The sequence below is a fragment of the Rhinatrema bivittatum genome, chromosome 2, assembly GCF_901001135.1.
Source record: "Rhinatrema bivittatum chromosome 2, aRhiBiv1.1, whole genome shotgun sequence".
NCBI classification, from domain to species: domain Eukaryota; kingdom Metazoa; phylum Chordata; class Amphibia; order Gymnophiona; family Rhinatrematidae; genus Rhinatrema; species Rhinatrema bivittatum.
Window position 1 is genome coordinate 129,799,675 of NC_042616.1, and position 16,920 is coordinate 129,816,594.

Sequence of the window (16,920 nt, forward strand, 5' to 3'; positions counted from 1 at the left end):
TCATAACAGCTTACTATATCTGTCTGGGTGAACTTTCCACATCCTCCTTCTTCCTCTACCTTCTCTACCACCACAGTAGACATTTGGGATGCATGTGTTTTTGGTCCATTTTTCCTCTTCATGAACTCTCTGCTCTCTCCTTTGAACTCCTCTTCTGGAATGTAGTAGGTCTCTCATTTCTTCCCTCTGTACTGATGTATCAGATGTACTTGTATACCCTCTTGGAAGCAAGCAGGATTCAAGAGAAAAAGAGAACTGAGCATGAGCATGTCTTGTTTAGTGTAATCATACTACCTAGTGTCTCCTCAGTAAATAATAGCTTCACATTAATATCAGGTCTTAGCAGGTACCAAATAGTGTCCAGTTAGCGAGCTTTCACCAAATAGCTTGGAGGATGAGTATTCCAAGCTATTTAGCATGAACTCACTAACCTTACATTTGTAAGTTTAGGGATCCTCTGCTAGCATATAGCTAGAAGAATATACTATTGGTTTGGTGAGAGACCTAGGGATAGTGAATTTCCAGCTCCCCCATGTGGACGCTGGTGAATGGTAGGTCTCTCTTGGCACCATTTTACCCTGTAGATTTCCCTTTGTTTATGCAGAGGTCGCATGTCCTTTGCTGTTCTCTAATTTTTCTATTAATTAACTTCTGTCTCCATGGAGTTCTCTGCATTAGATGAGAGTTTCTTTCTACTCTCTCATTCCACTCTATAATCTTCAATTCACTATTTGCATGTGTGCTCCCACAAATACTTGTATACTCTTGCTAATGTCTCCTAGGACTCCTTTATTGCACACAATAAGGCCTTCCTTCATTGTTTGCTATTTTTAGCTTGCACAAGAGGGGCTTAATATGCACACAAAAGTTTATTGCATAGGACCCTAAAACTTTTGAAGATATAGGTGGGTATATATAGGAGGAGGTAGTGATCTTTTGACAGATTATAGTACAGATTGTCTACCCTTTAGTAGGGATGTGCAATTGTTTAGGACAAAATAGGCAATTTCAATGAATTTCAACGAATTTCAATGAAATTGCCTAATTCGTCCTGGTTCAGGGAACCCAAAAACTGAACCAAATTTTCCCAAAATTTTGGGAAAATTCGGTTTTTGGGTCCCCCGAATTTCAAAGGCCTGAACCACGGGAAATACGAAATTTCCCGCAGTGGGCCGAAAACCCTTTAGTATTGTAAAACATTTTAATATTTACATCTGCAGGTGATATCCTTGGGAGAGAAAAATAGATGATGCCCACCTTAATCATAAATTCTTAAGTAAGCAAACATTAGTACAATGAAGAATACACAAACACAACATCTTTAAGTTAGATTTAAAAAAATATTGTGTAGTTTAATTCATTATTAAACACAGGAGAATAAACAGGCTTCAATTATATGCTCTGCGATTCATTTTTTGAAATGTCATATATTTCATGCCCAAAAATAGTGTGCAGGTTGTACTAACACTGTTACAAACCATAACATTATAAAGATATTTTTAACATACAGTAGCTTATAATAACTGCTCACAGTTACAGAAACAGAAAGATCAAAATATATTTTTATATTTTTAGAGTGTGAAAAATATTTGAGTCTGCCTGCCTACCACCCAAGTAACCAGAAATGACAACTTGCTAGATGCTTCCCACACCTACTCAGCCAACTGAATGCACTGCAGTGATGGGACAATATAAAAATGGAGTCCAGTGAATCCTCTGATCACTGCTCTTCATTGAACTGAAACCACTAAGTGGCACATACTCCCATACCCTGTCCCTGCATTTTCCCTCTCTCACTCGCTCTCCTTCTCTTGATCTCCCTCTGCAGAATCTGATGATTTAAGAATGCCACTGTTTTTAATATGCCTGCGGGCAAGCATGCAGTCAATATTTCTGGCCGAATAGCAGAGTTGTTGCCTACCATTGTGCCATACAGCCTAGGATTTTTCATCCTCTGATTCTCACTGCAATCAGCACAATATTGTGGCATCCACAGAAAATATTGTTTTAAAAATATGAACACATCTGAGTATAACATCATGTAAAATAAACCCTGTGTAACATTTACATTGCCTATTTTTGTCAGAAAAACATCCCAGTGACAGTGTGCTCTTTATATTGAGAATATAATTGTAGACCCCCAGAGAGCATCTCTAGAGGGGATAAATACTACATGTCTCCTTTCCATATCTAATAATAACAATAGTACATCTTTAATTTGCCACTGAAAGACTGTATATATAATAGAAAAATAGACAGCATTTTGTAAAAAGTAATAATTGTCTTGTTAACATGGGTTATTTTATTTTAAAAAAAACAGCAGTAATTATTCTGGCATACAAAGGTTTTCTAAACAGCAATACAGAAAATAAATTTGGCAATACTGAGTGCAAAAAAAGTCAGCGGAGCCATTGTTCGCATCTGACTAAAATATTTAGTTGCCAAGTATCTGAAATACAATATAATATATGCTTATTATCACACCATGCAATAACTGTCTTTCGGAAGCATTAGCCTTTAGATATTGCTCTCATGCTTTATAAATACCATAAGAATTATAACTAAAATAACATTTTATTTAAAAGTTGGAATTGGATTTCAAATCTGATTTGACCTTGTATCATCAGATTTTTAACACTCTTCGGCACGGATGGTAAATCAGTAATTATTAATGCTCTCTCTTAGGATTTCCATTTGGCTATAAGGGAGTTTCATAAAATAGCATCAAAATTCACATTTCTCTCTATAAATCATTTTGTTAATCTTCTGTATAAAACTTTTATGTAACAGACTGAAAACTTTATACCCAAACCTCTCATGATCCTGTTTAGTACCCCAGCTGAGAAGTTTTAAGTATTGTTTACATGGCATGAATTACTTCCAATGTTGGCATGAAATCTTAGTAATGCTACAAAAAACAGATGGCTTCAAATGTAAAATGTCAGATTTCTCTGTTCTCTCTAAAACAGAGTTATGTACAGTATGAATGACTAATTTCCTGTTGGTAGTCACAAAGGTTGCATCAGAACACCATGAAAAAGCAAAGACCATTTTAAAACTTTTCACATGCAGCAGAGTTGGCCTCGCAGATCCACATCAGAGAATGAACTTCCCTGACTTGAAAAGCTGAGTCCTTCCTCATGTTGCCATCCGTCTGCCTTCAGATTACACCCTCTCCACCCGGGCAGGATCATACACTTCTGAAAATCCAAGAGAGGAAAATGGTTAATGCACCTGAACAAAGTTTGCACCCTTTCACCTGTCAGTGCAGCTTAACATGGAGGTTATATTTTTACAAACGTTCTATTTTGGACTCAATTTTGCTAAATTCAGAGGTTTGTAAAATTATGCACAGGAGTAACTTCCTAAGGTACAGAGATTTATTACCATAAGAAGCTTGCTGGGCAGAATGGATAGACCATTTGGTCTTTTTTTGCTCTGATTTCTATGTTACTTTGTTCTATGAATATCTCTTGAATCTGTTATATCTATCTATCTATATCTATCTATCTAGATAGATATATATATATATATATATATATATATATATATATATATATATAATTTTTTTTATACGTATGAAAGAAAATGGCACAGGTCAATTATTTCCATATATATATATTTTTTAATTAATATTTTCCAAATAAAACTATTGGCAATTTTGTTTTTAAAGATTTGAACATAAATTTTGAAAAACGGTACATGAAACCATGCAGTTTAAAATAGCAATCAAAATGTAAACATTTTTGAGGTGCTGAGAAGGTAACTTATCCATCTAGGATCTCAAATGAAGTCAACCAATCACTCCATATTTAATTAGGAGGGGGTTTGATTAGTGCACAGTTCTGCCATGTGAAACACAAATCTTTGGGCTTGGTGCCAGATTAAAAATGTGCTTTTCCACTTTGAACAAGAGACCAAGATGCTGCTTTGTGATATCAAAATAGCAGGATCTATTATAATATCATTTTTAGGTCACTTGAATAATTTTTTACAGTTTCTTAGGGGGAAAAAAACAACTAATGCCACATATGTAGGACTGCTGGTCTATAAATTGTTCTTTGGTGATTAGAAGGAGCCAGTATGAGCTGCTCATGTTGTTGCATGTTGGTCAGGTCTGTACTGCTTTGTAATTTATAGATGCTGAGAACTGAGATGTCTCTGTCTTGTGGAAAGATAGTATCCCTCCCTTTTGTTCAAGGATTACGTGTGGATAACTGTCAGGCTGATTGGACGCGCGTTTTTGACGTGCTAGCTTTACCCCTTATTCAGTAAGGGGTAATAGCGCGTCCAACCCCCCGAACCTAATAGCGCCCGCAACATGCAAATGCATGTTGATGGCCCTATTAGGTATTCCCACGCGATACAGTAAGTAAAATGTGCAGCCAAGCCGCACATTTTACTTTAAGAAATTAGCGCCTACCCAAAGGTAGGCATTAATTTCTGCTGGCGCCAGGGAAGTGCACAGAAAAGCAGTAAAAACTGCTTTTCTGTGCACCCTCCGACTTAATATCATGGCGATATTAAGTCGGAGGTCCCGAAAATTTAAAAAAGTAAAAAATTAAAAAAAAACATTTAAAATGGGCCGGCGGCTCACGGTTTGAAAACCGGACGCTCAATTTTGCCGGCATCCGGTTTCCGAACCTGTGGCTGTCAGCGGGCTCGAGAACCAACGCCGGCAAAATTGAGCGTCGGCTGTCAAACCCACTGACAGCCGCCGCTCCTGTCCAAAAAGAGGCGCTACGGACGCGCTAGTGTCCCTAGCGCCTCTTTTTGCCGCGGACCCTAATTTAAATAAATTAATTTACTGTATCTCGCGCACAGGAGAGTGTCCTGTGCACGCGCTGGGAGAACGGGTGCTCGCCAGCTCTCCCGCGATTTTTACTGTATCGGCCCGTGTGTGATGTGGGGGTGCCTTTAGCATGCATGTGTTTTGCACTAATAACTGGAGTGGAGTAGTGCTTTTTCCTGCACTGATTCCAAACTTTACTTCACTAATGACAGGAATGACTGATGGTGAGGGCCAGAAGGAAGTAAGGTGCTCAGGTGTCCTATTTTCTCCCGGACAGTTCTGCTTTCTCTGATCCTGTGCGGTAGTTGGGGCCTTCTTGCTCTCCTGACCAGCCAAAAAAACCTCCCTGACGCCTAGAAGACTGCTGAAAGGCCCAGGAATCAGCAGGGCTGCGAGAAACACCAGCAGCCAATGGGAAAGTGCTATGGATCTGAAGATGAAAGCAAGCTTAAACCTAGGAAGAGAAGGATGAGTCAGGGAAAACTTCTGTGCCAGAAATTGTAACAGTGGGGAAAAAGGCAGTCACCTTCTGTAAGACAGCTTACAACCTGCAGTGTCCACATGTGTGCAGCCAGACGGAACTAAGAGGAACTGCAGCCCACGATGGAGAAAGCCTGTAGGTTGGGGAAGGGCTGGCAGCCAGCATGAGAAATCCGTGTGAAGTTGCTACATGTCTGCTGGTGGGAGGGTTGGGGTTGAAGCACTTGCTGATTGAATACATAAGCAACAGCAGAAGAGTATGTGCTTGGTGTCAGAGAGAAAATGAGTGTATGCAGAGAGAGAGAGAGAGAGAGAGATTTGGTGCAGGGTAGGGAGGTGAGGCAAGGGAAAGGGGGATCTGCTACTGGGCAGGACAGAAGAAGAGAGGGAAGAGACAGGTTGAAGAGTGGGACCTGGGGCTGGGGAGAGGGAACCTATACCTGCTGCTAGCCAAGGAGAAGGGCACAGGGATCTGCTGCTGGACATGGGGGAGGGGGAGGGATTGAGGGACCTGTTACTGGGTAGGGGAGAGATAGAGAGCAGGGTTTGGAAGAGGGACGAGAAGGAGGAGAAATGAGGTAGAGGGAGGAAGGAGCAGGATATCTCCATAGATAGAAGGTTGTGGGGATAGGGAGTAGAGCAAGAGATGGGGGTGAGGAACCTACATTGATGGTAAGCTCTTTGGGAAAGGGAATTATTGTACCTGAATTCTAAATATGCTATTATCTAGAATCAATTTTGGTTAGCGTTCTTCTACAATATGATGAGTTGTATTTCTATTTAAACTATAGTAATAGTTTGTAATGCTGTGTCTATATAAACCTATTTGCATAGTAACATTCATTTCTGCTAATTGTTTATGCAAATTAAATGCAAATTTTGACTAGCACTTTGTCCTCTTTTTTGGGTACTCAGAGTTGGCCACCCTAGAAGGAAGAGATTCAGGGAATATTTGTGTTAAACTCTTGGGTTTGCCCAGTTAGGGAAGATTCCATCTTTCCAGCCTACTTCTGGACTAGACCTCTTCAAGCCTCTAAGAGAATCATGCAGGCACAACTACCGAGATGGTCTTTTCAAGGAATTCCTGAATAGGACTTGCCTAAAGAACTGTTATTTTTGGATAACTGAGAGGTTAGTAGTCAAAGGGTTTATTCAACTAACTTCTGGAGTTAGCTAGACAAACCCCAGATGTTGGAACATTTTCCACAGCTCCCCAGCTACAGGTTGTCTGGGTAAATTGTTGCCAGCAGAAAGTTTATCCGACCGAAAAGAGGCAGAGCTGCAGCTGTTCTCAGGACATGATTTCACTTTGTTCACGCAATACCGATATTCAGCACTGTCTGGACAAAGATACCCAGATAAAGTTATTTTAAAATGACCCAGATAGCTTTACAGGTATCTTTACCAAAGTTAACCTGCCTAGCAGGTTGTTTAATATGGACCTCTGAATAAACTGCATGCCATGTCTAATGAATGCTCATGGAGGCAGGGACTTCAGTCAGCACTACTGTAACTACCCTTGAATGTCCTGGGAGTCCAAATGCTGCATATTTCCAGGTCACCCAGAAATGAGTTTTGAAAGTGTAATGTTGAGGGGATGACTCAGGTGGACTAGACCAAATAAATATCTTTACTACTGTAAATAAACAGACCTTTTTTTTTTTTTTTTTTTAAAGCATAACTACTTGCATACAGTCTGCCTTTATTTTCTGGGATCTGACTCATCAAGACAGAATACAGAGTTATAAATAAAATGCAAATCCGTGTCAAAAGGAAGAATTGATTCTAGTCCACAGAAGAGCCTAGACATCCCTTTTCAGGGACTGTCAATCCCCTGGTCTACTACACCATCTGCTAAGAACCTAAATCCTGTGTTCAGAGTTTGTCTCCATCAGTGGGTTACACTTATCCAATGGAACATGAAATGAGTCCACAATTGATTTCATAGAGGTTGCCAAACAACTTTCCTTTGAAATGACAGGGCTGCTGACCATGAGATAAAAAGTTCTGTAACCCTCTGCTAATCCCTATGAGTACATCCAGCCAATTCTATTATCCTATGTTGGAAATCATTACCAGTCTTCTCAGCATCTTTCCCTAGGAAGAGCCTGATTTCCTAAGCTTTTTCACCATAGACCCAGAATGGAAGGGAAGCCTCAGTAAAGCCTTGATGGAGAGCTGTAACAGCGAGATTGGTCCTGAAGAAAACGGAATTCTTTGCAGGTTGTGATACCTTTTATTGGATGTACATAGGACTTATCAAAGAATGTTACTGTGTATGAACTTTCAAGACCATATAGGTCCCTTCTTCCTGAAAAGCATAAAATCCACCATTTTAATATTTTGCCGTGGGCAACTTTGATTACATCTGCTTGTTTTGGAGAATTATAGATTATTGTATTTTAGATTGGGACTTCTCCGTACAATAATAGAAAAATAGGATTAATAACCAAGCAAATATGCTCTAAAATGTGCCCAATGATTCCAGCTTGCAAATAAAATATAAATGTAGCCATCATGAACTGATAGGTTTTATCAATCTTCTAAAGAAAGGCTGCAGTGAAAATGAGCGAACATTGTTAATCACCACATCGAATTATGACCAAACCCTTTTATTCTTAATTTTCTGCTAAAAGACCTTGTTGGTGACCCTTGAATTATCTTCAAGTTTGTGAACTGTTCCATGACATACAGAGGATGTTTCTTCTAACTGGTAGGCTGGTGAACTTGAGCACTAACTGCTCTTTTTGTTACACAGGTGTATCATGAGTCTGTCACTAGGCAGATTTCTGAAATTTTTCTAGGCAAGCAATGGGACAGCCATATGTAGGTATGCTGTCTAATAATACGTTTTCACAAGTGTGCATGTAACACCCATGTATTACTAGAAACACATAGTTCTCCTTCTGCAGAAAAAAATAATTTGGGGGGTATGGCTTAAAGGTGTGCTATTTGTGTCTTTAAATCTTGTCTACTGTTATGAGTCCTGGTTGAGGACGTGAGATCTCTAGTGAAGACAGTGTGAGCCAAAAAGGCAATCTGTGAGAGAGAGACAGCTGAGAGAAGGCTCAGTTTCAGGAAGCTGGTGAGATCTGCTCCGCTGCTGAGTGGACCTGATTTGACTTGTATAAATTACAGGCACCAGAAATATGTCTGAAAGCTCAGAAGGTCTCCAGTTTGATGTCCTTTTGAATTTTGGTGTTACTAGTTGGCGTCACTACTGAATCTTGCTCTATGTGAGTACTGAACTGGAAACCTCATTTTTGAGTTGTAGTGTGCCTTCTGTAAATAAAACAAAAGCCTTTTGGAGCATCAATCAGTGTGGGAGTTGTGGTTCTGAGAGAGAGTGAGCTGCTGTGCTGAGTGCTGCTCCCCAACTCTGAAGAACAACTAAAGATAAATTTAAGGTTTACACCTGCAAGTGATGCCTATGATTCAACGTCTAAAAGCTATCAGAGACCCAGATGTTACATGCAATTGTTATTATAAGTGCCCAGAATGGACTACATTATTATTTCATTCTTTATTTACATATTTTAACCATTTCTATTTCATTCTTTTTTAGCCTGTAGTTTTAATGGAAAAATAATTCAGAATTGTCGTTTTTAATGTTTTTGCTCTTTTAATAATACAAATAAACAATCAGATACATTTCCTGAAGTACTCTGAGCACCTCAGCATTTTCTGTAAACATCCACAGATACTTAAAAACGGTAGGATCTATGCAATAAACTTGTGCTGAAAAGATTTAACACGTGAGTCAGTAAAAATGTAACTTGCGTGTTAAAACTCAACTGAACGAGTGATGTAATTGTTACGTTCTGTGTGTTAGAACCAGATAGTGGGCCCTTGGGCCGTGGCAAGAGCTGACTCCACTCACAGGGAGGAGCCCTGTGGGGACTCACCATGACAGGCGGGGTCTCAGCAGTGATGGGCACCAGAGGCAATAGTTTTATTGTACAGCAACAATAACCCGAGGAGCGGGTTAATAGACTCAATCCAGAGTAGATGACCTGCAAGCTGGTCTCTCCGGTAGTGGCCCACAGTGGGGGGTAACCCAGGGAATACTTCCTCTTGATGGAGCTTGTGCAGGTTGTCTCCGGTAGTGGTCTGCAGTGCGGAGTAGGCCAGAGGTCAGTGCTGGAAGTTGCACAAGACAGTATGGATTCGGTAGTGGTCTGCAGCGTGGGATAACCTGAGAATCCATACAGCGAAAGATGAGGAAGGTGTAGAGCAGATCCAGTACTCACTCCGAACTGAAATAGCAAGCTGTAGTGGTAGGCACCGTGGAGACCTGAGGTACTGGAGCACTGAAGGGTCGTCCGTGGAATCAGTGTAGAGACTCACTAGGAAGGAGAAGTGAGACAAGTAGAGATGGCTCTCCGAGGAGCGGATAGCTCTGAGTGCGACAAGGCCCCCGAGGAGCGGGTACCAAGATCACTCAGACAGGAATGTAGGAACAGTGAAGCAAAATCCCAGAATGGCGGAATTGAGCAGGACAGGAATCCTTGCTAACTCATAGGTAGGATGACCTGATAGGACAGGGGTCAGGAACCTTTTTGGCTGAGAGAGCCATAAACGCCACATATTTTAAAATGTAATTCCAGGAGAGCCATACAATATGTTTAAAACTAAATACAAGTAAATGTGTGCATTTTATGTAAGATCACACTTTTAAAGTACAATAAGTCTCTGAAAATATTACACCAGGCCTTAAGACACCAATACATCTCCTATTAGGAAAACGGACCAAGTCAGGCTGCTATAGAGTCCTACACAGAAACTACACGCCAGCAGAAAACCTCACCTGAATCACGTGCTGTCCCTCACCTAACATAGAATAAAGAGACCAAAACGCATAACAAGAAGCATGCAGGAAAAAACTGAATTGGAAACTGCAACAAGCCAGAGTCTCTGTATGCAGTGTAACAAAGGAAAAAAGAAACATCACACATCCTTATAAAACAAATCAAGAAATATAAAATCATCAGCAGTAAAACTGTACTAACAAAAAGAACATATTTCGAAACAGCTGATGAGTGGAATATCCAATAATTAAAAACGCATATAAAACGTTTCCAGATACCAACAAAATATTTCAAAATAGCAGACACAAAGACCCAGTAATGAAAAATAATAAGGATACAAACATTTTTTTGCTCTGCATACCTGGGAACGTTTGATATCCAGGTGTCCTGAGATTGTTCTGAATTAGCAGGAGGTGGGGTGGTTTGCTTGGAACTTTCTCCTCTCTCAGTCACATACCAGCGCTCTCTCTCACACTGGCTCTCAATGACACACCTATACACACATGCTCTCAGTACTCACATATACACATGTTTTTTCTCTCTCACTTATATAGGCTTTTAATTACACATTTACACACATGCTGTCTATCTTTTCACACTTACACACACACACACAGGCTTTCAATCACATAAATACATGCTGTCTTTTTCTCTCACACACAGACTCTCATTCACATGCTTACAAACATGTCCTCTCTTTCTCTCATTTACGCACAGGCTCTCAATCACATACTCACATGCTCCCTCACCTAAATCAGCTCTCAATCACACACAGACACACATGGTCTCTCCCTCTCATTTAAACACAGGCTCTCAATCACATGCTCACATGCTCCATCACCTAAACCAGCTTTCAATTACACACAGGCACACATGCTCTCTCTCTTACTTATACACACAGGCTCTTAATCATACATACACATTATCTCTCTCACACACAAAGGATCTCAATCAGACACACATACTCTTTCACACAAACAGGTTTTCAATCACAAACTTACACATACAGGTTCTCAATGGTAAACTTACATTCATGCTCTCTCTCTCTCTCTCACAGGCAGGCTCTCAATCACAGACATACTTTCTTTCACATTACAGGCTCTCAATCATTCACATACATGCAATCTCTCACAGACACACACACACACACACACACACACACACACAGGCCCCCGCGGCCCGGAAGAGGAAGTGGAGAGTATCGGGTGCGTGCGCGGCAAGAAGAGGCCACGCTAGTGCGCTCGGCATCTGCCCGAAGAAAAGAAGACTGCAGCGCGGCTCGGAGGAAAATGAAGAGCTTCAACCGCGGCCGATGGGACTCCGCCTCCGCTGAAAATGAAGAGGTTAGCGTTGGGAGGAGGCTGCTGCCGCGAGTTGTGGGGGTGGGGGAGAGAGAGAGCGCCTCTCTCTCTCCCCCACCCCCACAACTCGCGGCTGCGATGGACCACGTGACGTCGGCGTCACGTCGGAGTGACGCGGACGTCACGTGATTCCCCGCACGTCCGCTCCCGGACCCTCACGGAACTTTTGGCCAGCTTGGGGAGTTTTGGTAAGTCTTGGGGGGGGGGGGATTAAGGAGGGTGAGGGGTTTAAATTTTTATTTAGATCAACAATCGCGATTTCCAACGTATTCAACATAGCTATGTTGAATACGTTGGAAATCCGATCGTTTACACCTCATCACTTTTTTAAGTTAAAAAAAAAAAAAGTTGCGTTTTACATTTAAGTTCAAAACGAATGCACACCCCTACTAGCAATCCTTGGTGGTGGATTAAGAAGACGCTTGTTATTACTTCATAGGAGAGAGGAGAGATTTTAGTGATGGGGGGAGATCTTTGTCCTAGGAGACCTTAAAAATGTTATCAACCTGTATTTCAGAGTAAAGGGCATTTATTCCTGGATGGTTCTGAGTTGAGAGAATATTAAATGTGCAAGGGTCTTATACTGATACACAAGAAAAATATAAAGAAGTCTAACTTTATTGTCTGTTCAAAGCATAGAATGGGAACAGTAGTGTGGAAGTGAAGGGTGATAGGGAAAGTATGATATCAAATATTAAGTTGTTCATATGGAATGTAAAGTATCTTAAGAAGAAAAAGGTACTTTGGTCATTAATAGGGGCAATAATTAAATCATTTTACACAGGAAAACCTGTGTTTATCTCTGTAAAATCTTATTTTTATTATCGCCCTCCTACAGGTTCACTCAGTGTGGGTGTGATAAGACACAGGCTAGTATCCCCCAGGCAGGTCCCCTGGCAAAATCCATTAGCCTAGGCACCAGACTAGTATCCCACAGGCTCCCTTCCTAGCAGGATCTGCTACATAAAGCACTTCAGGCCACACTCACACCCTGAATCAGTACAAATGTGGATGCCAGCATAAGCAGTGTTTTTATTACTAATACTAAGTTACACTCCAGCAAAAGTAATATATAGATATAGTACAAAAACTTTTTAATGTATTTATTTAATACTTTTTAATCGCTTCACTGATTAAAAATCATCCAAAGCGATTTGCAACAATAATACATAAACAGCATAAAACAACAGTATAAAACAAATTGAAACAGAATAAAAAAGCAAGACCCATCATTGCCCAACTCTCTGCTACCCACCTATTAAGCAAATTATTAGCATATTGGGTCATAAACCATGTTTCGACCTTTCTTCTAAATTACTTTCAAGTTTTTCCCTCAACTCTAGAGGAAGCTCATTCCACATGGGTGAATTCCTCTACGAAAGGATCTTTTCAGTAATGTAACTTGGTGAAAGTTTTTTACAGATAAAATTTGTAACAGGGAATTTCCCACAGATCTTAAACTCTTAGACACATCATACCATTTTAAACTCTTTTTCAATCTGGAGGACCCAATAATTTGGAAAGCCTGAAATGATAAGGTTAAACATTTGAATCTGCATCGTGACACTATTGGTAATCAGTGAAGCTGTAACACCAGCTCCTGGTTCCTCCTCGCTAGTGGAGGTGGGCCGCCGGCTCCAACCTCGGGCCACCCCCGGTACCTCCAGCTCTGTCTCTGTCCCCAGTACTGCAGCTCAAGATGCCATTGCTCGTGGGGCCTCTCTGCGTGGTCCGCAGAGAGACGCCACTACCCACACTGTGCCCCTTCCTAGGCGCGTATACGTGCATCCCTGAGCCTTATGAAGGGTCCGCGGCGGGAACCTGGCCGCAGCCCCGGATGATGACGTCAAACTCTTCAGTGTATTTAAGCTCAGGCCTTGCTCCATAGTGTTGCCTTTGCAACAGGTCTCCTTGTTATCCGAGGACTCGTTGCTACTAGAGAATCCTCTCTAATCTTCGTTCCTGATCTCTGTTGTTCCCGGTTCCTGTCTTCTTCATTCCTGCCCTGTCTATGTGTTGGACTGACTCTACGGATATCGACTTTGCTTTGTTTGACTATGCTACAGCCTATCTCCAGACCCAGACCTCCGCTACACCTGACTACGCTACAGCCTATCTGCAGACCCAGACTATTGCCTTGATTGACTAACACTAATGACTTCTCCGTGATCAGACTATTGTCTTGATTGACTAACGCTAGTGACTTCTCCGTGATCAGACCATTGCCTTGATTGACTAATGCTATTGACTTTCTCCGAGATCTGAACTCAGCATTGCTTGCCACGACCTCCGCTTTGCTGCTGACCCTGATCCAAGCCTGTTATTGATGCCTCCTCTAGCCTACTCTTTAGACGTGGACTTATTAGGCTCCGGCCTACCTTTGCTCGAGTAACCCCAGCTAAACTCCGTTCCATTGGCACTCGAGTTCCAGTACTGTACCCAGTCCAGGATAGGACTACGTCACCTACTGTCTGCTGTCTCTGGGATGAACCAACCTATCTTAACCAACCTCAAGGCCCATCTAAGTCCTGCCAGCCCTGGCATCCAAAGGCTCAACCTGCGGGGAACGAGGGCTGGTATAGGTGAAGTTCCAGCGGTCTCCACCTTCAGCCTACTGCACCTGCAGATGATGGGGACCCATGGGTCCTCACTTACAGGTTGCGTCAACCCCACCTCGGCCCAAGGGTCCACCTCCAACGCAACAAGGAGTAGTTCTATTCCCTCCAGTATTGGACATTTCAGTAACTGTCCAGGGTCCACCCTTAACAGCTCCATTTTAGAACAATATAAAACCATCATATTTTCTCTACTTTTCTTGTAATTATTAGAAGGACAACTGTAAGGTTTGGAATTCTCTCTTTGTCTGTCCCTCTGCCTTCTCTTTCCCATGCCTCTGCTAATTATACCCTTTTTTGTCTGCACATCTGAAACCATGTTTTGAGAGACACCTAAAATTTCACAAAACATATCACAGAGTGAGAACTTCCTATTCACAGGGCGTATGCATCTGTTATTTAATAGGAATGTGCATTTGTGTGTCCATTCGTTTAATTCGTTGTGCTGCTAAAACCGTATCTAACGAATGGATGTTAGGCACAGAAAACAAATGGCATGCGCTTATGTCTATGAGAGCCTACATATGCACAAACCATTCATTTTGTGCGTCCATTTGTTAGATAAGCGCTTAGCTGCGAAACGCGGCAAAACAAATCTAATGAATGGACGCATGAATGCACATCCCTATTATTTAATTCTTCTTTTCTTATAGTTGTTTTACAGTCATAAAATACGGGGATTGGTGTGAAAACACTAAGTCTAATTAGGCCTGTCTTCTGAATCCATCCTAAGCCAACTTATCAAACTTAGACCAAAAGATTCCATTAAATGCCCCTACCCCCATGTGGGTACATTTTTTTACATTGACATTTATTTATTTTATTTTATATTATATTTTATATTCAAAGCAGATTACATTCAGGTACTGTAGGTACATGCACTGTTCACAGCATGTGTACTTCTCTGTGCAGAATAAAGGGGACAGAGACAGGTCAAGAGAGGCAAAATTTGTGTGGAGATTGCATTTCTAAATCTCTGCACATATTTTCTGTCATGTACTTTGTGCCTGCTTTGATGTAGGTGCAATGTACCCCATGTTGTGCCCTCAGCAAGGAGTTTCCTTTTGAAAATGAGCTTGCAGTCCCCCAAGTACGTTGTGCACACAGGTTTGCAAAGTCTGCAGGGAAACTCATTATTGCGATCTAAAGAGATTACATGCTGATATAGTCTTTATGCAGGAGACCCATCTGTCAACATCAAAGCATGTAAAGCCAAAGATGAAATGGATAGTAAAATGTTATGCATCCTCATTCATAAAGAAGAAAGAAAGAAAGGGTCACAATTTCAATGTTCAAAAGTCTGAAATTTGCTTGAAAAAATAAGGATTACAGACCCCCAAGGACTTGAAGTCACAACAAATAGTTAAAATCCACATCATCTCATACCAGTCTTTGAAAATCTTTACTGATATGGAAGACAGATGATTAAAAACACACTCATATCAGAATTCTATTCTTTTTTCACATCCTCTTCTGGGATATAGTAGCTCTCCTACTTTTTCCTCAGTACTTACAAACAACTCCCATATAGCTGTGTTTAAAAAAGGATTGGATAAGTTCTTGGAGGAGAAGTCCATTACCTGCTATTAATTAAGTTGACTTAGAGAATAGCCACTGCCATTAGCAATGGTAACATGGAATAGACTTAGTTTTGGGGTACTTGCCAAGTTCTTATGGCCTGGATTGGCCACTGTTGGAAACAGGATGCTGGGCTTCATGGACCCTTGGTCTGACCCAGTATGGCATGTTCTTATGTTCTTATGTTCTTATGACAGACGTGTTTGTATTCGGGAGGTGCAGTCACATTTTTTCAGTTTGGTTTGTTTCATTTGTTTTGGGTTGTTTTTTGCCCAGATTTCATTTTGTGGAATGTTTTTTTTCATGCTATTTGCAAATAGTGTGCACTATTTTCCAAAATAAAATACCCCAACATTTTCAGGTTTTTTGACAAAATTGGGCATTTCTTTCAGGGTAAAATGAACCAAAATCAAATGCATATCTCTAATTTGTATGTCCTTTGGAAGTGAGTAGGAGGAGCTAAGAGGAAAAAAGAATTAAGAAACTATCTAGCCAATGCATTTTTGCATCCCCATGCATAATAATAACATGATCATGAAATCAGGGACAATTTTTACCACACACATATTAAACCTTATTACTGTTGCGTCAGTCGGTCGCAGACGGCTGAGACCTTTGCTGCTCAGTGCTCACCTCTTTTTGCCCAACAGCTGCGAGTCTGGGGAGGATGGCCGCCTCCGCTTCTGCACCCCGACCTCCGTGGCGTTCCTGGGACGCTGTTGGCGCTCCCGGGCCTCCTGACCCCCCCAAGGTGGCCAAAAGTGCCTTTTGGGCCCAACGAGGGTCCAGGAGCGGACCCGAGGGGAATCACGTGACACCGCGTCACTCCGACGTCACGCCGACCTCACGTGCTCCTTGCAAAGGAGTTCAGAAATGGCGTCCTGACCCCGCTGGACCACCAGGGAGTTTTGGTAAGTCTTGGGGGGGGGGGGGGATTAAGGCGGGTGAGGGGTTTACATTTTTATTTGCACATATGGACATAGACTCAACTTATGGAATTCTCCATATGTCCATATTGACCGCAAATGACCCCCCCTTTCGACTTATGGACTTATGAACTTAAACTTTTGGTCTGCACATCCCTAATTGCTAGGTTCAAGCTATTCCCCTCTCCTCATTTGTGTTCCCCCTCACAACTTACATATGCAGTTTAATACCCCACACTAACAACATGCATTTCCTCATTCTCCTCTTCAAGCTAGCACACTGGAGGCAATCCTAGCCCCTCTCCCACCCTAAAATAAAAAAAAACAAACCCTTTATAACCAAATACCCAAACCAACCAT

The 16,920-nt window shown here is 41.4% G+C and overlaps 1 protein-coding gene across 6 annotated transcripts in view; it reads right to left on the reverse strand.

Annotated features, from left to right (window-relative positions):
* Positions 1 to 1,326: 1,326 nt before the first annotated feature.
* The window catches only part of JCAD (junctional cadherin 5 associated), a 178,966-nt gene continuing 163,372 nt past the window's right edge, over positions 1,327 to 16,920 (reverse strand). For all 6 annotated transcript variants that reach the window (XM_029588619.1, XM_029588618.1, XM_029588620.1 and 3 more), the window contains one exon: positions 1,327 to 3,200. In XM_029588619.1, the coding sequence (XP_029444479.1) occupies positions 3,166 to 3,200 (35 nt within the window). In that variant the 3' untranslated portion in view covers positions 1,327 to 3,165. The remainder of the gene's footprint in view (positions 3,201 to 16,920) is intronic.